This window comes from Poecilia reticulata, linkage group LG18 (assembly GCF_000633615.1).
Source record: "Poecilia reticulata strain Guanapo linkage group LG18, Guppy_female_1.0+MT, whole genome shotgun sequence".
NCBI classification, from domain to species: domain Eukaryota; kingdom Metazoa; phylum Chordata; class Actinopteri; order Cyprinodontiformes; family Poeciliidae; genus Poecilia; species Poecilia reticulata.
This window is the reverse complement of record NC_024348.1, coordinates 4,536,398-4,554,930: the sequence shown is the minus strand read 5'-3', so window position 1 is coordinate 4,554,930 and position 18,533 is coordinate 4,536,398. Positions and strand designations below refer to the sequence as shown.

At 38.9% G+C, this 18,533-nt stretch overlaps 1 protein-coding gene across 3 annotated transcripts in view; it reads left to right on the top strand.

Moving 5' to 3' along the window:
- lrch4 (leucine-rich repeats and calponin homology (CH) domain containing 4) overlaps positions 1-18,533 on the top strand; it is an 80,997-nt gene that overhangs the window by 32,808 nt on the left and 29,656 nt on the right. For all 3 annotated transcript variants that reach the window (XM_008434913.2, XM_008434911.2, XM_008434914.2), the window contains exon 2: positions 15,488-15,632. In XM_008434913.2, coding sequence (XP_008433135.1) covers positions 15,488-15,632 — 145 coding nt within the window. The remainder of the gene's footprint in view (positions 1-15,487; positions 15,633-18,533) is intronic.

Below are 18,533 nucleotides of genomic sequence, written 5' to 3'. Positions count from 1 at the left end.
CAGTTTAGTAAAAGCTAGCGTGGCTAACACGATTACAGTTTAGTAAACGTTAGCGTGGCTAACACGATTACAGTTTAGTAAAAAGCCTTTTCAGGTGAAATAAAATCTTTAAAGTATGTCAGATACGGTACACATTGCATATTGATCTGTTCAGCTATCGTAAGGCTGTAACAGACAGGCTTCAGGATATAGAAGTTGTATCGGTACTGCCATTATGCTGTACTTGGCTAAAAGGTTTTCATAATTCATGTGTTTATTATTGACTATTTTTTTTCATTCACTAAACACGAAGAAAGCAAAGCAATAATACTTACGCCAGCAGACACTTTGTTCTTATTGATCCTACGACGGTTGAGCTGCAAATGCGGTCGTGCACAAGCTTTGATCCAAGCAAGGCTTTCCGTTTCAGATTTTGGAAATCTGTGAATTTTAGTTCCACAAACACGATCAGGATACCTGACATCGCCTGTACAGATACCCCACTGACGGAGAACCATTATTTTTCGAGTCCTGACGCAAAAACTTTGTCGGTCTGGTAGTCCACAATGTACATTAGCATGAGTTTGTGAGCCGATAACCCACGTGATAGCTGCGCTGTGACGTAAAATGGGCATTAGCCAATGAAATGCGGGCCCTGTGGTAAGGTCCATTGCAGGGGGGGTTGCGGGAAGCCGTTTGGATGAAAAAGAAAAACAAAAAAACATGAACGCTGTATGCGCTGGATTTTTACCTTAGAATGGCCAAGTCTCTGTTATTCCTCTGTCAATTTGATACAGTAGGGGCTTCCACACTTCCCATATCTGTGCTCTCTGTCACTTTTATCAGCAGTTAAAACTGTTTAATCCGTTAAAATGTGGTAATCTGTTTTTCCGAGCCGCCTTTAAACGCAACATGAACGCTACGACGCTGGGTTTACACCTGTGCGGCAGCGAAAGAGACCTGCTGCTGCTGTGCGGAGTTGCACAGGTGTATTAGAATCATGGCAGCAAACCAGCAAAACACAAATAACTTTTCACAATTTTCCCCCCAAACTAACAGACTGTTTAGTAAAGCTGTTTGATGCAGGTAAAGTTAGCTAAAAGATGACTAGCTAGCTAATATCAATACATCGCCTTAAGCTTGTTAACAAGTAGCTTATAGGCTAAGTTGTTGTCTATGTTCAGCTACATAGATTCATTTTGCCCCCCAAAAAGTCGACCCCCCGGCCCCCCCTCACAGCTATTTGTAGGGGGGGACAGAACATGTTTGGAAGCCACTGGGGGGGCGCAGGACAAAACGTTTGGGAACTACTGGCATACATGTATCTACTTGTATGCCCTGACGTTCATAGTTGAGCGTCAGGGCATTGCCTCAATTGCTGCGTTTAATGGTGCAGACGGTGGTTTCTGACATGAGCAACATGGGTAAACACCCAGGGCATTATCTTTTTAGTGAGGGCACGAGACCACTGCGGATCGTAGCACAGAGATGGAAGCAAAGCAGAACGAAGAGTTTGTTAAATTTAACATTGGTTAAATTTAATATCTATGTGTTTATTTATGGGAATATGGAACTTTGAGATCAATTTGAGAAGTAATTTTGATCATATTTCACATTTTATCATGTAGAGCTGGTCTTGGTCTTGACTCGGTCTCGACTTCCCTCGGTCTTGGTCTTGACTTGGTCTCGGACCCTAAAAGTCTTGGTCTTGTCTCGGCCTCGATACACTCTGGTCTTGGTCTCGTCTTGGTCTCGGGTTAGGTGGTCTTGACCACAACACTGACAAACAGATCTAGTTTTTATATAGACATAGTCAATTTATTTAAATTTACTGATTTGAAGAGAATATTTTGAACCTTTTGAGGAAAATGGAAGTGCCTGGGTCATATGGATGTGTCCTTTGGAGACAAAATGGAATCCAGGTGTACCTCAGCATTGCTGCAAGGCTTGGAATGCAAACAAAATTAGCCCATTAAAAATCGGATGGACACTGATGGTGGTGCCAGTTTGCACCATATAAAACTTTCAATCATTTACAAAATAGCCCCTCCCTTTGATAGCCAGATCTGTAGGGACCATCTTTCTGTGACCGTTCCCCTTTTCCACAGGGCTTTGTTGAGTTAACAGATTTGGCTCCTGACCACAGAGCATAACCCTTCAGTGTGAGCCTCCTGCTGTCTGAACAATGGAGAGCCAGTTGGACGCTTCCACGCTTCCCATTCCACAGCACATACTTTCCCAATGATTTCAATGTTGATTCAGTCTGCCCTTATTATACCATTCATCAGTTCCAGGGAATGAGAAGTCTGTTAGAGACACTTCAGCTGTGCTGTAGTCATATTTTTAGCCAATTCGCCTGCAGTTTCAATCCACCTGCAGTTTCATTCTTTAATCTCTATAAAAATTAATCGAATCGTGAAATCACAGCAATATATAGACGTACGTTGTATTTTACTCCATGTTGTGCAACATCACTTTAAAAGAAGTTCACAACAAAGAAGTTCCTCTTTTTGCCTGAACCAGAACATCCATCTGTTTGGATTCAGACACAAGTGACCATTTCCTTTTATTCTCATTGAGCAAACCCAGACACGCATAAGGGTCCACCCCCACCTATTTCAGGCAGCTAACCTCTAGCTGTGGGACAGTGGTCTGGAAGACCGGGGGAAATCTGGCTACAGTACCTCTCAACACCATCTAAACTCAGTATCTCCAAAAGCCCCACACTGTAATTGACCGAAATAGCATACTGCATGGCTGCATTTGCAATGCTTGTTACAACTAGTCATGATGATGGACACTTTCTCCTCTTCATCAGTAATGAAGAATGTGAAGCAGAAAGGATTGCATTTTTATGCTTTATAAAACCCATGATTTTATCTCCATTACATTTAGTTGCTGTTGCATTTTCCTTCTTTCTGTGGAGCTTCTTATGCCCTATACAAATATAGTTAGCTGTTTTTTTTTTTTGTTGCTACTCTTTATCATGTAGTTTTCAATGTGTTTTTAATGTCAATGGCTTGAATATAGCATATTGAATTAACATGCATGCACACACACACACACACACATGCATTCAAATCCATATATCTTTTACATAGATATAGAAACAAAGCAAAACAAAATTTTAGTTGACTTTATGCTTTATGTCATGACTGTATATGTATGTGTAGGTGTGTGTATGTATGCATGCGTGTATACGTGTGTTTATATATATAATTTTATTTTATTTTATTTTTCTGTACACCCTTGGGGTYGGGAGGGGTGCTGGTGCCTATCTCCAGCAAATGTTTCGGGTGAGAGGCAGGCTTATGTATATATATGTGTGTGTGTGTGTATATATATATATATAAATATATATATAACTTATTGTATTGTATTCCAATTAAAAATGTAAAGTGATCCCAACAACATCTAGAATAAAATTAACGAGTTAAAATCAGTGTGTAAATATACTAAAAATTAAATGACAAAACCAAAATGCATTTCTTTGTCATTGATAACATGTATAAAAATGGTAACTGTACTTCTGAATACCAGTGAATAATCTTAAATTACGTCATTATGCTTTTCTAAATTCCATAGTAAAGGTTCCCACAGAGGCCATAACAAACCGGAACATCGCTCTCTTCCATGCTTTTCCAACTGCGATCAATATAGAGCCACTAGGCTGTCTGCCATCGACAGACATCTGTCTCATCCTGCTGTCAATGAATGCTCAGCGCTAATGGGACTTTTAAAACCACTATCACTCTGTAAGCTACTGACTATTCCATCTAATCTGCTCCACCCTCACTTTCATTTGAGTCTGAGTTGATTTGACAAATAGTGTAAAATCAAATCAGCAGAAAGATGTTGTTTATGATAAGACTACCTCAGATTAATATGGTTTTTTTTTTCTTATTTTTTAGAACCTGAAGTTCTCTAGCCCACAGATCCTTAGTTATGAAATCTACCTCTGATTTGGGACTTCGGTTCCATGACGAGGAGTTTGCTGCACCTTGAATTTTCTATTTGAATGTTTTTATTGGATTTTCAGCAAAATAAATCCCCAATCAATACATTCAAATCCACACATCTATTACATAGATATAGAAACAAAGTAAAAAAATAAAGAAAAAATAGAAGTCTTACTTGACTTTATGTTGAATAGAGCTTTGGAGCTGACGTCACTGCGTATGACGTTTATGTCGCTCGGTGCCATCTTTGGGGTCCACAGACCAAAACAAACTAGTCAGAACACAGATGTTTTCATTGTGTTACCGACCGCAGTGAAGTTGTTTTCAAGTTGGATACTGGATATTCCGAGCTCCGCGGAGTAAGGAGCGTTCAGCTCAAGGTTGAGCCGATTTATGAACGCTAATTTCGGCCAGTCTTTACTGGTCCCTCCTCAAGCTCTCGGAGGTTCACATAGGAACCGTCAATTTTCCGAACCAAACACTCCTGTAAATAAATGCCTTGTCTTGTGACCAACTGATACAAAAAAGTGGTAATTAATGCCATTACATGAGGCACACTATCCTCTATTAAAATTTTAAGCCATATTCAATAATTTTAACATTAAATGTTTTCTTCAATAGCTTCCAAATCGTGTGCCCCATTACCTCAAAAACTGTGAAATTGTTCTACTAGACTGTATAGATGAGGCACACTCATCTTTATTACATTTTAACACTTTATATATATATATATATTTTTTTTTTAGCAATTTCTGTAGTCAAAATTTAGTATTTTTCTTCAATAGTTTTTAGGTCATGTCAGCTATTAATTCAAAATCTGTGTGAAATTATTCTACTAAACTATATAGATTATACATATTTTTATGCCTAATCTATATAGGCATAAAAATTTAGTTTACATTTTTTTAAACTAAAATTATATTTAAAAAATATTTTTTTAAAATGTTCATAAAATGTATAACCTCAGATTATCATCACATTTGTTACGCGTAATGTTCAATTACATAAAATTCTAGGACAGGATCTATTACATGTTCACTTATCTGAAATATGTTAAATACAAGAAATATTTACTTTAAGTGTGATCTATGTCATAAAATTTGTCACCTTTATTGTTTAATTACATGTAAAATGTTTAAAGATGGGCTCTTTCATCTGGTTTGTGTCATGATGTGGGGTGGACGTACTTTATGAAGATGTTATTTTTAATGAACTAAGCAAACTAACTAAATCCAAAATCCAGGGAAAACGAGGAAATCCAAAACACAATGAAACAGGAGACACAAGGGATGACAAAGGTAACAACTGGCAACATGGTGAGCAGGGTAACAAGCTAGACTGGTGAGTTGTGACTGAAAAAGAGGAGCTTAAGTACTGGGAGGTAGTATTTGGAACAATGGCCTAGCTAGATGAGAAGAGTGATAGCAGGTTTGAGTAATTTGGCACAGGAGCTGCTGAGGGCTGGGGAGAAGGTAGCACAGGGAAACTAAGGAGATCTGCTGGGAACACAAATGGGAGGAAACATGGAATTGAAAATACAAAAGACACTAAGAGTAAAGAAAACCTGATGAACTTGGAGAGAAAGATATGAGGAAAACCATAACTGAACCTAAATAGAAACGAGGCTGATCTAACAACAATAAGAACTAAGGAACACAGAGCTGGAGAAGCTAGAAGATCTAAACAAAGAAATAACCCAACTAGAATTACTAAAGTAAGATGCAGACTCAGACATGGAAGAACAACTGAACCTATGGTGATCAAATTAAGAAATAAACATTACTAGAAACCTTGCAGGGAGGCTGAAATAAGAAATAACTAGAAGGATAAAATAGAATTAAACTATAGTCATTAAAGAAGGCTTGACATGGACTCAGACAAACAAGGAAAAGCAATAATATAATTCTAACTACACTAAATACCTCTAATAATATCAAAAGGTCCATGAAGGGCTAAGCTAAAGTGAATTAAAACATGAAACTAAATAAAATTAAAAGCAAAACAAACCCAGTGACCTGACAGATGTCTGATTATATAATTGTTTACTTGAATCACATAAAATATTGATTTAAAAAAATATTCTTATGTTTATTACCTGAAATATTTTAAATATAAATTTTTTACTTAAAACGTGATTTAAGTAAAAATCACGTTTTTACTTACACCTGTAAACAGGTGAAGACCTGTTTACATGCAACTTGAAGTGCTTGAATCAAACAATTCATGAATGTTTAATACATGAAATTATTAAATGAGAGAAAACAGCCACTTCCAACTGTATTTCAACACAAATGGTTCATGTTCAGAGTCTGCAGCCTTGCTGACCTTCTCTCGTGGGATTTCTTCCTCAGCGTCTCCAGCCTCTCCAAGTGGAGAGGCGTCTCCAGCTGGAGACACAGTTGCCTCTGTAACTTGTTGATCCACCATGGTCTTGCTGTATTGCCTCTTTAATTGAAGTCCATGTCAGTCCGATGTTGTGGAGTTTACCTCGAAGTGACTCGTATTCAGCGCTGGACCCCAGTCTGGATTGAGCTCATCCATTTCATACGTCGGTTTGCCTTCAAGAGGACATATCAGAACACACATCAGTATTAATGCTGTAAATTTGATAACACTAGTAAAATAGTTTACTTCACAGTAATGAAATAACCCCGATGTCCACTGACAAAACTTGGACCATGCTACATAAACAAAATCATAGCAAAAAAAAAATATGACGCAACACCAACAAAGCAAATTTAGACACTCACCAGAATGGAAATGTTTGGAGCAAACTTGTAGGTATCTGGGGATGTTGGANAGGAAATCCAAAACACAATGAAACAGGAGACACAAGGGATGACAAAGGTAACAACTGGCAACATGGTGAGCAGGGTAACAAGCTAGACTGGTGAGTTGTGACTGAAAAAGAGGAGCTTAAGTACTGGGAGGTAGTATTTGGAACAATGGCCTAGCTAGATGAGAAGAGTGATAGCAGGTTTGAGTAATTTGGCACAGGAGCTGCTGAGGGCTGGGGAGAAGGTAGCACAGGGAAACTAAGGAGATCTGCTGGGAACACAAATGGGAGGAAACATGGAATTGAAAATACAAAAGACACTAAGAGTAAAGAAAACCTGATGAACTTGGAGAGAAAGATATGAGGAAAACCATAACTGAACCTAAATAGAAACGAGGCTGATCTAACAACAATAAGAACTAAGGAACACAGAGCTGGAGAAGCTAGAAGATCTAAACAAAGAAATAACCCAACTAGAATTACTAAAGTAAGATGCAGACTCAGACATGGAAGAACAACTGAACCTATGGTGATCAAATTAAGAAATAAACATTACTAGAAACCTTGCAGGGAGGCTGAAATAAGAAATAACTAGAAGGATAAAATAGAATTAAACTATAGTCATTAAAGAAGGCTTGACATGGACTCAGACAAACAAGGAAAAGCAATAATATAATTCTAACTACACTAAATACCTCTAATAATATCAAAAGGTCCATGAAGGGCTAAGCTAAAGTGAATTAAAACATGAAACTAAATAAAATTAAAAGCAAAACAAACCCAGTGACCTGACAGATGTCTGATTATATAATTGTTTACTTGAATCACATAAAATATTGATTTAAAAAAATATTCTTATGTTTATTACCTGAAATATTTTAAATATAAATTTTTTACTTAAAACGTGATTTAAGTAAAAATCACGTTTTTACTTACACCTGTAAACAGGTGAAGACCTGTTTACATGCAACTTGAAGTGCTTGAATCAAACAATTCATGAATGTTTAATACATGAAATTATTAAATGAGAGAAAACAGCCACTTCCAACTGTATTTCAACACAAATGGTTCATGTTCAGAGTCTGCAGCCTTGCTGACCTTCTCTCGTGGGATTTCTTCCTCAGCGTCTCCAGCCTCTCCAAGTGGAGAGGCGTCTCCAGCTGGAGACACAGTTGCCTCTGTAACTTGTTGATCCACCATGGTCTTGCTGTATTGCCTCTTTAATTGAAGTCCATGTCAGTCCGATGTTGTGGAGTTTACCTCGAAGTGACTCGTATTCAGCGCTGGACCCCAGTCTGGATTGAGCTCATCCATTTCATAAGTCGATTTGCCTTCAAGAGGACATATCAGAACACACATCAGTATTAATGCTGTAAATTTGATAACACTAGTAAAATAGTTTACTTCACAAAAATGTAATAACCCCGATGTCCACTGACAAAACTCGGACCATGCTACATAAACAAAATCATAGCAAAAAAAATTTGAGATGTGCCGATCAGGTTTTTTCCTGCCGATACCGATTACTCATGAGGGCCGATCACCGATACCAATCACATAATTATTTTTTTTTTTTTATCATAAACTCTACCGGTTACATTATGGGGAAAAAGGAACCATGAACTCACCTTAATTTAGACAAAAACTTGTTTTTAATAACTTTTTCCAAGAAGAAAACTAAATTAAAGCTCCGCGGAGCCTCAAGCGGCCCTCGCAGCCAAGCGCCGCTCCGGCCTATAGCCACCGCGGGGCATCCAGCACCGCCGCCCGCCTGCCACCGCGTACGCTCTCGCGCAGTTGAAGCGCGAGAGCTTCAACTGTGCTTCAGTTGAAGCTCTCATGGTTCAACTGAAGCGCAGTTGAAGCTCTCATGGTTGTGGTGTGTCACCATGGTTCCCTGGCGACACACCACAAATTTGGTGCAGATTGGTCGTTGTAGAGAGGAGATATAGCTGATGGAATGACCTAGGGGGCGCAGTGGAGTGAAATTACAATTCAATCCTTTTGGGCTGTTTAGCGGTGAACAAAGGTCATACATATCCAGTTTGGTGCCAATCGGAAGACGCGTGTGTTATTTAGAGACAATTGTGTGCATTGGGCGAGGGACAGCAATTTGGCCATGCCCCCATGGGTCAGCCAGCATTTACAGAGTTCATCATCAAGTCATTTCATGTCAGGTGGCAGATGATTAATTCCATATGAATAACAGTAAAAGTAAGACATACATAAGAAAAAACAGGTGACTTTCTGTCGGAAGTGGACGGGGCTAAGGTGATGTCATCATCTGACCATGACAATGTGATGAGCGCTGGTCAGTAGTGAGATATAGAAAGTCTGATGCAGCTGTGACCTTCTATGTGGAAGTTATGTCAGTTTGATGTTTTATGGCGAATAGTCAAAGTTTGGGACTTAGCCATACCCACATGCTTTGATTTACAAAAATTCCTGTGATAACTTTTTACCTTTAATGTCTCAACTGTCTGCTGATTGAGTTTGAAGTCTGTATCTAAAAAACTGTAGGAGGAGTTTGATCAGATTCGACGTCACTGAAAAAAAGGAAATGGCGGCTTTGATCCAAAATGGCCGACTTCCTTTTGGGTTTTGACCATGGCTCCAAGAGACTTTTTAGTAGGTCCTGAAAAGATATACATGTGTATCAAGTTTAATATTTCTAGGTTAAAGCATGTTTTGGGGCTAATCATTTAAATAATTCTAGGGGGCGCTGTAGAGAAATTAGGCTACGCCCACAAAATATTGTTATGGATTCCTGTCGAGGGGCCCACAAGGTTCGATCCTATTGTGTTTGGTGCAGCTGGGCGGAAACATGTGGAATCTAGAGCCAAACGTATGCCAGTGGCGTGACCTCTGACTTCGCCATGGCCACGCCCTCCTCTAAAAACTATTGTTGCTTTAAAGCAAGTGAGACCAACTTATCAGTCATATGACACAAGATTATCTTGATTAGGTCAAACGAGCCAGAGTTGGAGCTTTCCAAGTAAAAAACAAGTCACTTCTTGTTCTGAGGGGGCGGGGCTTAGGTGAGGTCAGACTATGATGACATAGGATCGTCAGGCATCCCAACAGGATCACTCATGGCAAGTTTGGTGCCAATTGAACTTTTTATGTGAAAGTTGTAGCGTTTCGTTTTCTTTGGCGAGTACGCCAACTTTGGTGCCTAGGAACGCCCACTCAACATATACGAAAACTCACCATTTTGATAACTTTTATTGCCACACCCCTTATCTACATCCTCACCAAGAATGACGCCAATAGGTCAAAATACCTAGGAGCAGTTTGTTAAAGTTCGACGTGAGTACAATTGAAAAAATCACCAAAATTTGACCTTTGACCCAAAATGGCCACCTTCCTGTACATTTTAGGGGGTACCTCCAAGAGACTTTTTTTCTTGATATGGGGGGTTCTACCTACATACCGAGTTTCAGATCTCTACGACCTATGGTTTCCCCCAACTCACGTTAGGGCAGTTTGGCCACACCCACTTCTGCTAGGGGGACATTTTTCTGTGAAGTTTGGCGAGTTTTTGAATATGATAAAGCCCCCAAAAAGCCAATTCATTTTATGGAAGCATAAGAATAAGAAACACTAGAATTACAATTGGGCCTAACAAAACAGGCATTCTGCAAATTGTAAAGGCAAATTGTAGAGGCTAAATAATGCAAAGAGCCAAAATAAAACCTCTCAACATTGCCAAAAAATTCAAGTATAAAACTTAACATTCAAAGGCAAATACAGGTTCCATTACAATAAACAATCCAGAGTTACTGAATGAAAACTTCCTGATAGCATGGTGGCTAGCTGATTACTGCTAGTTCTGAGTGGCTGTTTCTGACTGAGCGGAGTAATTATGTAGAACAGGGAGGAGATAGATTATTTTTTCAGAGATTATTTGTCTCATGTTAGGACAGCGAAAGTTTTAATACGTATGTAAAATTTATTTTTTTTAGGTTAGATGCTGCAGCTTTAAACAGGTTCGGTGTGAGAGTCACTACCAGGTGGAGCAGAAGCGGCGCTCCGTCTGTGAAATATTACTACCTGTAGCGCGTAGCAACGGTTCAACAGCGAGATCAGAACCAGCGTCTTACATCTCGAAGACTTAAATAATTTTGCGGGTTATTTGTTTAGCTTTCTGACCGTCATGCTAATCCGGGTGAGTGTTTGTAGCTGTGCGCTGTTGTAGCTTTACCTGCTATCTGATCCTCCATATGTCTTTTTTACTGCAGTGAGCCTCGATGTAGCCAAACTCCGTCAAGTATGGCATAGTTTTTATGTCGTATTAGCTTCGTAGTGTTGATGCATTTTGACGTGCTTCAATTTTCCGCCGCAACACACAAACTTCCCCATTCACTCAGTGAGTTATAGTTCCACATCGCTTAGGATTTGTTGCTGCGCGTTTGCGCAGTGTGAGGGAAAGAGGAGACCAGCTGCACAGGCAGGCTGCGAAATGAGATGCAGGCGATCGGTATCGGCAACAAGAGCCAATGATCGCCGATTACCGATCATGCACTTTTTCACGAAAATCGGCCGATCGATCGGCACACCTCTAAAAAAAATATGACGCAACACCAACAAAGCAAATTTAGACACTCACCAGAATGGAAATGTTTGGAGCAAACTTGTAGGTATCTGGGGATGTTGGAGAACGTAATATCAGGACGTCTCAACCGCTGACACCCAGGACATTTGTGTTCTTTTCGTTAGCTCCGATAGCTTAGCCTCCTCGCGTTGTTTCCAAGTAGGAAAATAGTGAAACGAAAGTCCGTTTTCCATCTTTTTACCGTTTCAGTCCTGTGATCGGACATTACAGACAATAACGCAGGAAGTTTGTACCATAGCTAAATTATTTTAAGTAACTTGGATTAAAAAAATTTGCGAGACTGTTGATTTTGTCGGTTATGTTTAACAGAGAGGACCCCAAAGATGGCGCTGATGTCCCTCCGTCTACAGCAGTGACGTCACGCTCCGAAGCTCTAATAGGGTCTCTCAATATGGCACAAGAATGGTTGCCACATTTTATAAAATGTGTTGGTAGAACCATGCACAACATGTCTCTGTTGTTCAACTGAGATTTGAGAGCAAGTCCTAAATCTTATCGCTTATGGGAAGGGGTTGTCTCTTTTTTCCACGATAGGATTATGAGTCGACGGGCAATCAATGTGGAAAAGGCTACAGCTGAAGCTTGCCAGGTGAATACACTGCATATACGAGGAACAACCCCAAATATTGCAGAATCGAGGGTTTGGGGAAATATTAATTACACGACTCAGACAAGGTCTTAAAGACAGTTCTCCAAAAGGCCTGCAGTTTTTGTCATTCCCAGAACATATGTCCAAGTGTCCCTTTCTCGCTTTTTGCACCTGGAATTTTCTTCTTCAGGTATTATGTTTGAGAAAGACATGAAATATTCAGATTTCTTGTTGCTGAATTAAAGGGACAGTATTATGTAAAATTTACTTTTTTTGAGTGTTGCATCATGTTATAATGTTATTCCCTTATCAAAAACATACCTGAAGTGTTCCCTTGATTCTTTCATGCATGTTTGAGAAATTGTTATCTCCTGTGGCAATCATTGAACTATGCAAAACACCTGAGTGGACCCAGCACCGCCTTCAAGGCGCAGCTCAAGCTACTGAGCTTACACCTCGCAAAGCAATCCTTCCTCACACTACGGTGGCCGACAGGTGCAAACGCACAGCAACAGATAAGATGAAAACAAAAAAAGAGACGCAAACAAAAAGCTAATGGAGCCAACGAAAAGAGACGCAAACAAAAAGCTAATGCAGCAAACAAAGAGAGACGCAAACAAAAAAGACTACAACCACAAATAAAATGCAGCAAACAAAAAACGAGACGCAAACAAAAAGCGAAGGCAGCAAACAAATAGAGAGATGCAAACAAAAAGTGCTGAAAACGGAAGTGCTCCAGACCACTAGGGGGAGTCTAACAAAAAACAGCTGTGTCCGAATTTAGGCTCTGCATCCTTTAAAGCGGGTGTTCAGAAAAGCAGCAATGGCGACAAAATAAGCTTTGCTGTATTACACTTAAAATTACACAAAATGATTTTTTACAATGTTTTTAGGCGAGACTGTAGATGTATAGATCTGAAATATTTGCTCGGTTCATTAATAAATCACCTAATTCCAATATTGCTCCGACGTTTTCGGAGATGTCTGCTCCCGCTGCATTAACAGCCAGCTCCTCTCGCCAGCTGTCAGCTGGCTGGGTGCTCCATGTTCGGTACACCGAGAGAACGCATGTCTCCCGTCAAATCGTTATAAAAACTCCCGCTAGTTTTCCCCTATGAGTGGAGGTGGAACACAGATGTTAAGTCAGGTAGTAGTAAAATCTTTTGGTTCACTAAAGTATTTAATTTATTCCTGAGCAAATGGGTTTGACTGATTAAAGTTAAGCCTTCAAACATAATAGTTTTATTTAACTACCTGAGATCTGGAGAGCATTTGAAAATGAATAATATCCCCTGTATACATTAAACATTTTAGAATCAGACAGATTTCTTTTTTATTATGGAACAACCTTTATTACAAAAGGTGAAGAATAATACAGAAATAGAGTAAAAAAAAACAACTTTGAGTCTGGTTTTTTTCCTTCGCCGCTCTGTGCTTCACGTTATCACGGTTGCTAAGCAACATAAGGCCGAGATGAAGGCTAGGCAGCTAGCCGGAGGCTACAGCTTCTCTCTTCTGGTCGTCCATATTCGTGGCCTTCGAAGGACCCGTCTTCCGTAGATCGGGCCGTTTCTCACATAGAAATAATAAAAGGACAGACGCCTAATGGACCGCTCTCGTCTTATCAATACATATTTATATAAATATATAAACATAAATAAATAATGATTAATACTGAATAATATTCATTAGGCTACACATGTTTATGCACACACACGCACACCCACACACACACACATATACATATATGTTTTCCATCCTACGAGTTCTGGCTAAAGAGTGATTCAGCAGCTGAGATTGGGTCCAAAATCCGATACGAGATTCATCCGTGCTGTGCAGTGAATCTGTCTGTCCTTAAAGACATTTCTTCCTTCTTCCTTACGTCGTAGAAAACCTTCAAAACAAAAACGGAAGATTTTCGAGTTATCTTACGTTGACAGTTAAATAATTAAATAATAGCCATTACCACCTGTGTAAACTTTGCTGGTGAATGTTATATTATGATTTTTATAATATTGTTTAATTTCTATAGTAGGTTCTTGTATCAGATAATCTAAATGTTGGAGAATGACTGAAATATTTTAAGATTTACGGAATCTCTGTTAGCTTTAAGAGCGGGGGCTGAACACCAAGCACTATAGCTAGCATTAGCTGGTATTTCGCCAGTGGACATAAATACAGTATAGTAATATTCTAATCACAAAAAATACACAGTAATATGTCCATCTTACTTGTGAAAAGTCTGTCGAGCCCTCACGTCAGTAGTCCGTCGATCCGATCAACAATATTCCGCAGTGCTGAGACATCTGCTGCTGTTTTGGTTGAGCAAAGCAGGAGGGACGACCGCTCCAAGAGCACATTTACTTCATCTGGAACTTCAAGGTTTTCTCTCAGCTACAAACTGTTAAAATTTCTTTGTTGCAAACATACACTCAATTGAAGCTATGAAAACAGCTTTGCTCCAATAGTCCATCCCTTCTGTAAACTGAAGAATTTACAAGATTGCATCCGTTTTCTTAAATCATGGAGCACTGCAACATATGCATGATTGTATTTTCACAACTCGGGTCCAAAAAGGAGGTCTGATTTTGTCATTTACCATAATTTTCGAACTATAAGCTGCTACTTTTTTCCCACGGTTTGAACCATGCGGCTTATAGCCCTGTGTGACTTTCCTCTTTTATCCACAGTTTTCGCTCCATGATGTTTTTATTTTTAAGCTGTCATTAAGCATGATGGTGAAACCTGAAACTCCTGCTGTGCAAGTTACTCAACAGGTTTTTTCTAGGTAACCAAAGAATGAGTAAGTTACGTTGATCAGGGCTCAAGTTAATGGATTATTTTCCATATTTACCTTTTATTTTTAAACTATGGAAAATCTGAAGCCTGTCATTGTGACATTTTTGATTTACATGGTGACATTTTCAACTTTACGCCTGTAGTATATTGTAAGGACAACTACATCAATCAATAAAAAAATCCCTTCTGAATATCATCTGACCTGGACGCTGGATTAAATGCATCTCGCTGACTGGGATCTGACAGTGTGTGGACAGGACGCTTTGGAACGCATTTGCTTCAGTAGTGCATTCAAAACTTTGCCTGAAGTGGCGCTTTTAACAAACCCACAATACATACAAAACAGAGAAAACTAAATGCTATGTTGTATTAACGGGGTATCATAAGTGTAATTTAAGCCTCTGTATTATAAGCCAGTGTATTATGAGCCTGGTGGGCCGCCAGGCTTTACTTGCCACCTCGCCTGGCTAAGTGTTGCTTGTTTTTATTAAAAAAAATAAAAATAAAATTGCTTAAAATATTTTTGTACATCAGTAACCCCGAACTGCAAGCGTTTGTGCCCCAAATAAAACCCATGGTCGTGCTTTTAGAGATGCAGGCAGTGGAATGAGAATGATGCGTCTTTGTGAACAAAGGATTGGGTGTGACGTACGTTTGAATTGCACACACAGCCAATGCTGGGCTACATAAATAAACTTAAAACTCTATCAGTTTGTCACCAAACGGTTTGAAGGATGAGCATAATGTTTATTTGTGTTTGTGTGTTTCAGATCTGTCTAAGAACCGCCTGTGTGAGCTTCCAGAGGAGCTGTGTCAGTTCATCTCTTTGGAGACGCTGAGTCTGTACCACAATGGAATGCGTTTATTGTCCCCCAGCCTGGCCAACCTCCAGGCCCTTACCTACCTCAACCTCAGGTAACTCAACACCTACACACCACATCAGGAGCTACATGTTCTCTTGGTGTAGCATGTGGGTAATTAGGTGGCTCATTGTTTAGTATGTGACTGAACCCATGCCAGCAGGGTGGGCAGTTTTGGGCAGAAAATCTGTTTCAGTTAGTTTTTAGTGCTGATATGATATGACATGGTTGTAGTTTTTGCAATATTGGCCTGATGTGGTCTGAAACAATCATTTATTTAGAATGACACTGGACAGTAATTACAAATGTGTTCATGCATGGTAGCACTCCTGACAGCATGAAGCTGTTCATTTAAACATTAGTTCATCACAACTAATAAAAGGAGTGGAACTATTCGCAAGGCTGGCCAATATCAAAAGATAAGGATCCAAAACAGAAAACTCGTTTTTGAGCATTTCTGACAGACAAACTAGCAGAAAACCAGCTGATCAACAAATTATAAATGAAAATGTATCCTGTTCATACTGTCATTTCACCTCAGAGTCTGATTTTAAAGTGAAGCCAATGATATGACTTTTAGGTAGATGCATCTCAACTGGCACCTTTTTAAAACCCTCTCCCCAAAACCAACGCTGTGCTGATGAATATACCCCATAAATATTACACATATTTTTGAATATTGTGAAATCTTACAGTATGAGAATTGCTGGCTGTTCTCAACCAAGAATATCCTCATTCTCCAGAAATGTTGAAAAAAGTTCAACTTTATTTAATGACTCCGTCAATTTATTTAAACTTAAAACTCCAACCATGTCTGCCTTGTTTTAAGGTCTGAATGCCTAGCAGTATCTATAACATAATCTAAATAAACCAGAATTATGCTTTGCATCTGTATCTATAAATAGCATTCTTTATGCAAATCACAAATATTAGTTTGAATATTTTGTTGTTGTTTTTTACCTTAATGTGAACATAATTTACATAAGTTGCCATTTTGTCATTCCTTAAAATGTTCTCTATTAACATCAGCTTTGACTTCTCACACTACAATATTGTTATAGGTCTTTTTGTAGTTCAAGCTTATACATTTTTGTTTTGATTGCTGAACAGTGAACTAATCTTTATTGTAAAAGACTACCTCACAATAAGGCGTTATGGCAATAAAGAAGCCTAAAATATCTTTAAAGGTTCTGGGATTTTGGCAGTTTGATTACTTTTCTAGTGTCTCTTTGCTGGGTCATTATTAGGCTATCTCTAGGAAAATGAAAGAAAAAAAAACTGCACTAGGAATGTTTCAATTCCAGATAACAAATAGTCAAAAAAGCCTATTTCAACTACATGTAAAAAAAGAAAATACTTTTCAAGGCCTAAATTCATTCTTCACCTCAAGTGTTTGTGGTAAGTCTGTTGTCAGACTAGACAACACCATGAACAACCTTAGTCTGAGACAAACTGCTGTTCTTCTATGGGAAGAGAGTGTGTTGGATTAGAGCAGTACGCAGAAAACAGCAAAGACAACTATATTTTTATGTAACCACGCTAGCTTTTTGAGAGGAAAGTTGGTGGGGGGAGGGATTTGGGTTAGAATTCACATGCTCAGTTCCAGTTGATTTCCAGTGTATGTTGTTTACATACACTCTGTTTACATACAGATCTAAGTGCTACTTAGATCTGACTAAGTAGCACTTAGATCTCACTAAGTGCTGACTAATAATCGAGTTCTCACTCACAAGAACTGATTTCTGATAGAGCTTCATCTGGAACTTCAAGGTTTTCTCTCAGCTACAAGCTGTTAAAATTTCTTTGTTGCAAACATACACTCAATTGAAGCTATGAAAACAGCTTTGCTCCAATAGTCCATCCTTTCTGTAAACTGAAGAATTTACAAGATTGCATCTGTTTTCTTAAATCATGGAGCACTGCAACATATGCATGATTGTATTTTCACAACTCGGGCCCAAAAAGGAGGTCTGATTTTGTCATTTACCATAATTTTGGAACTATACGCTGCTACTTTTTTCCCACGCTTTGAACCATGCAGCTTATAGCCTGGTGTGGCTTTTCTGTGGATTTTTCTTCAACCGCCACGGGGCTCTTTAGCAGGAAGTGAATCATTGGAAGTCAAAATTGGAAATCAAAGAAGAAAGTGCTGATTTTCAATTTGAACAATTAGATGCTAGCAGCAGGCACGGCGGAGAAATTTCTTCAAACTCAGACCCCCTCATCATGGAAACAACACAAAGAAGTTTATATAATGCAGCTTTTAAGTTGAGGGCTATCGATCTGGTAGTACAGGAGGGAAATGGAGCCGCTGCACATAATGTCGGCGTAAACAAATCCATGGTTTGGCATTGGAGACGGAGGGCTGCGTCTTTAATAGCAGATTTATTAAGGATGCAGCCCTCTGCTGCGTCCTTGTAAAAAAACTGAGAGTGGTGGAGATACCAGAGGCTTATAGCCCGGTGCGACTTACGTTTCCAGCCTGGTACGTTTCCAGCTGTTTTAAAAAACTTTGTAGATGCTGCTTAGAGTAAGGTGAGCTCTATAGTCCGGAAAATACGGCACTTTTTTAAAAAACAAGAAAAGACACAGGAAAACCTTAAGAACATAAATCAAAATTTTACAATTTTACCATAAAAGTTACCAACACTAAATGACAGACCAACAACTATAAAACAAAAACAAAGTTTAATAGTTTTAACTTTGTTTTTGTTTAAAAAAAATTTAAATTTAGCAAAACAACTTTTTTCACAGCTAGGCCTGTGAATTGTTTACACTACAATTCACAGGCCTAACTGAACAGAAATAGTCAATGACGGAGTAACTGAACATTTCAAATGCAGTCTGTTCACAGCATGTCACTTTGCTGCTATTCTGTCCTAGGGGACAGAATAGATTAAATTCAAATCATTTCAGTTTATGCTTGTGCAATACAGTCGTTACTTTCAATTCTTAA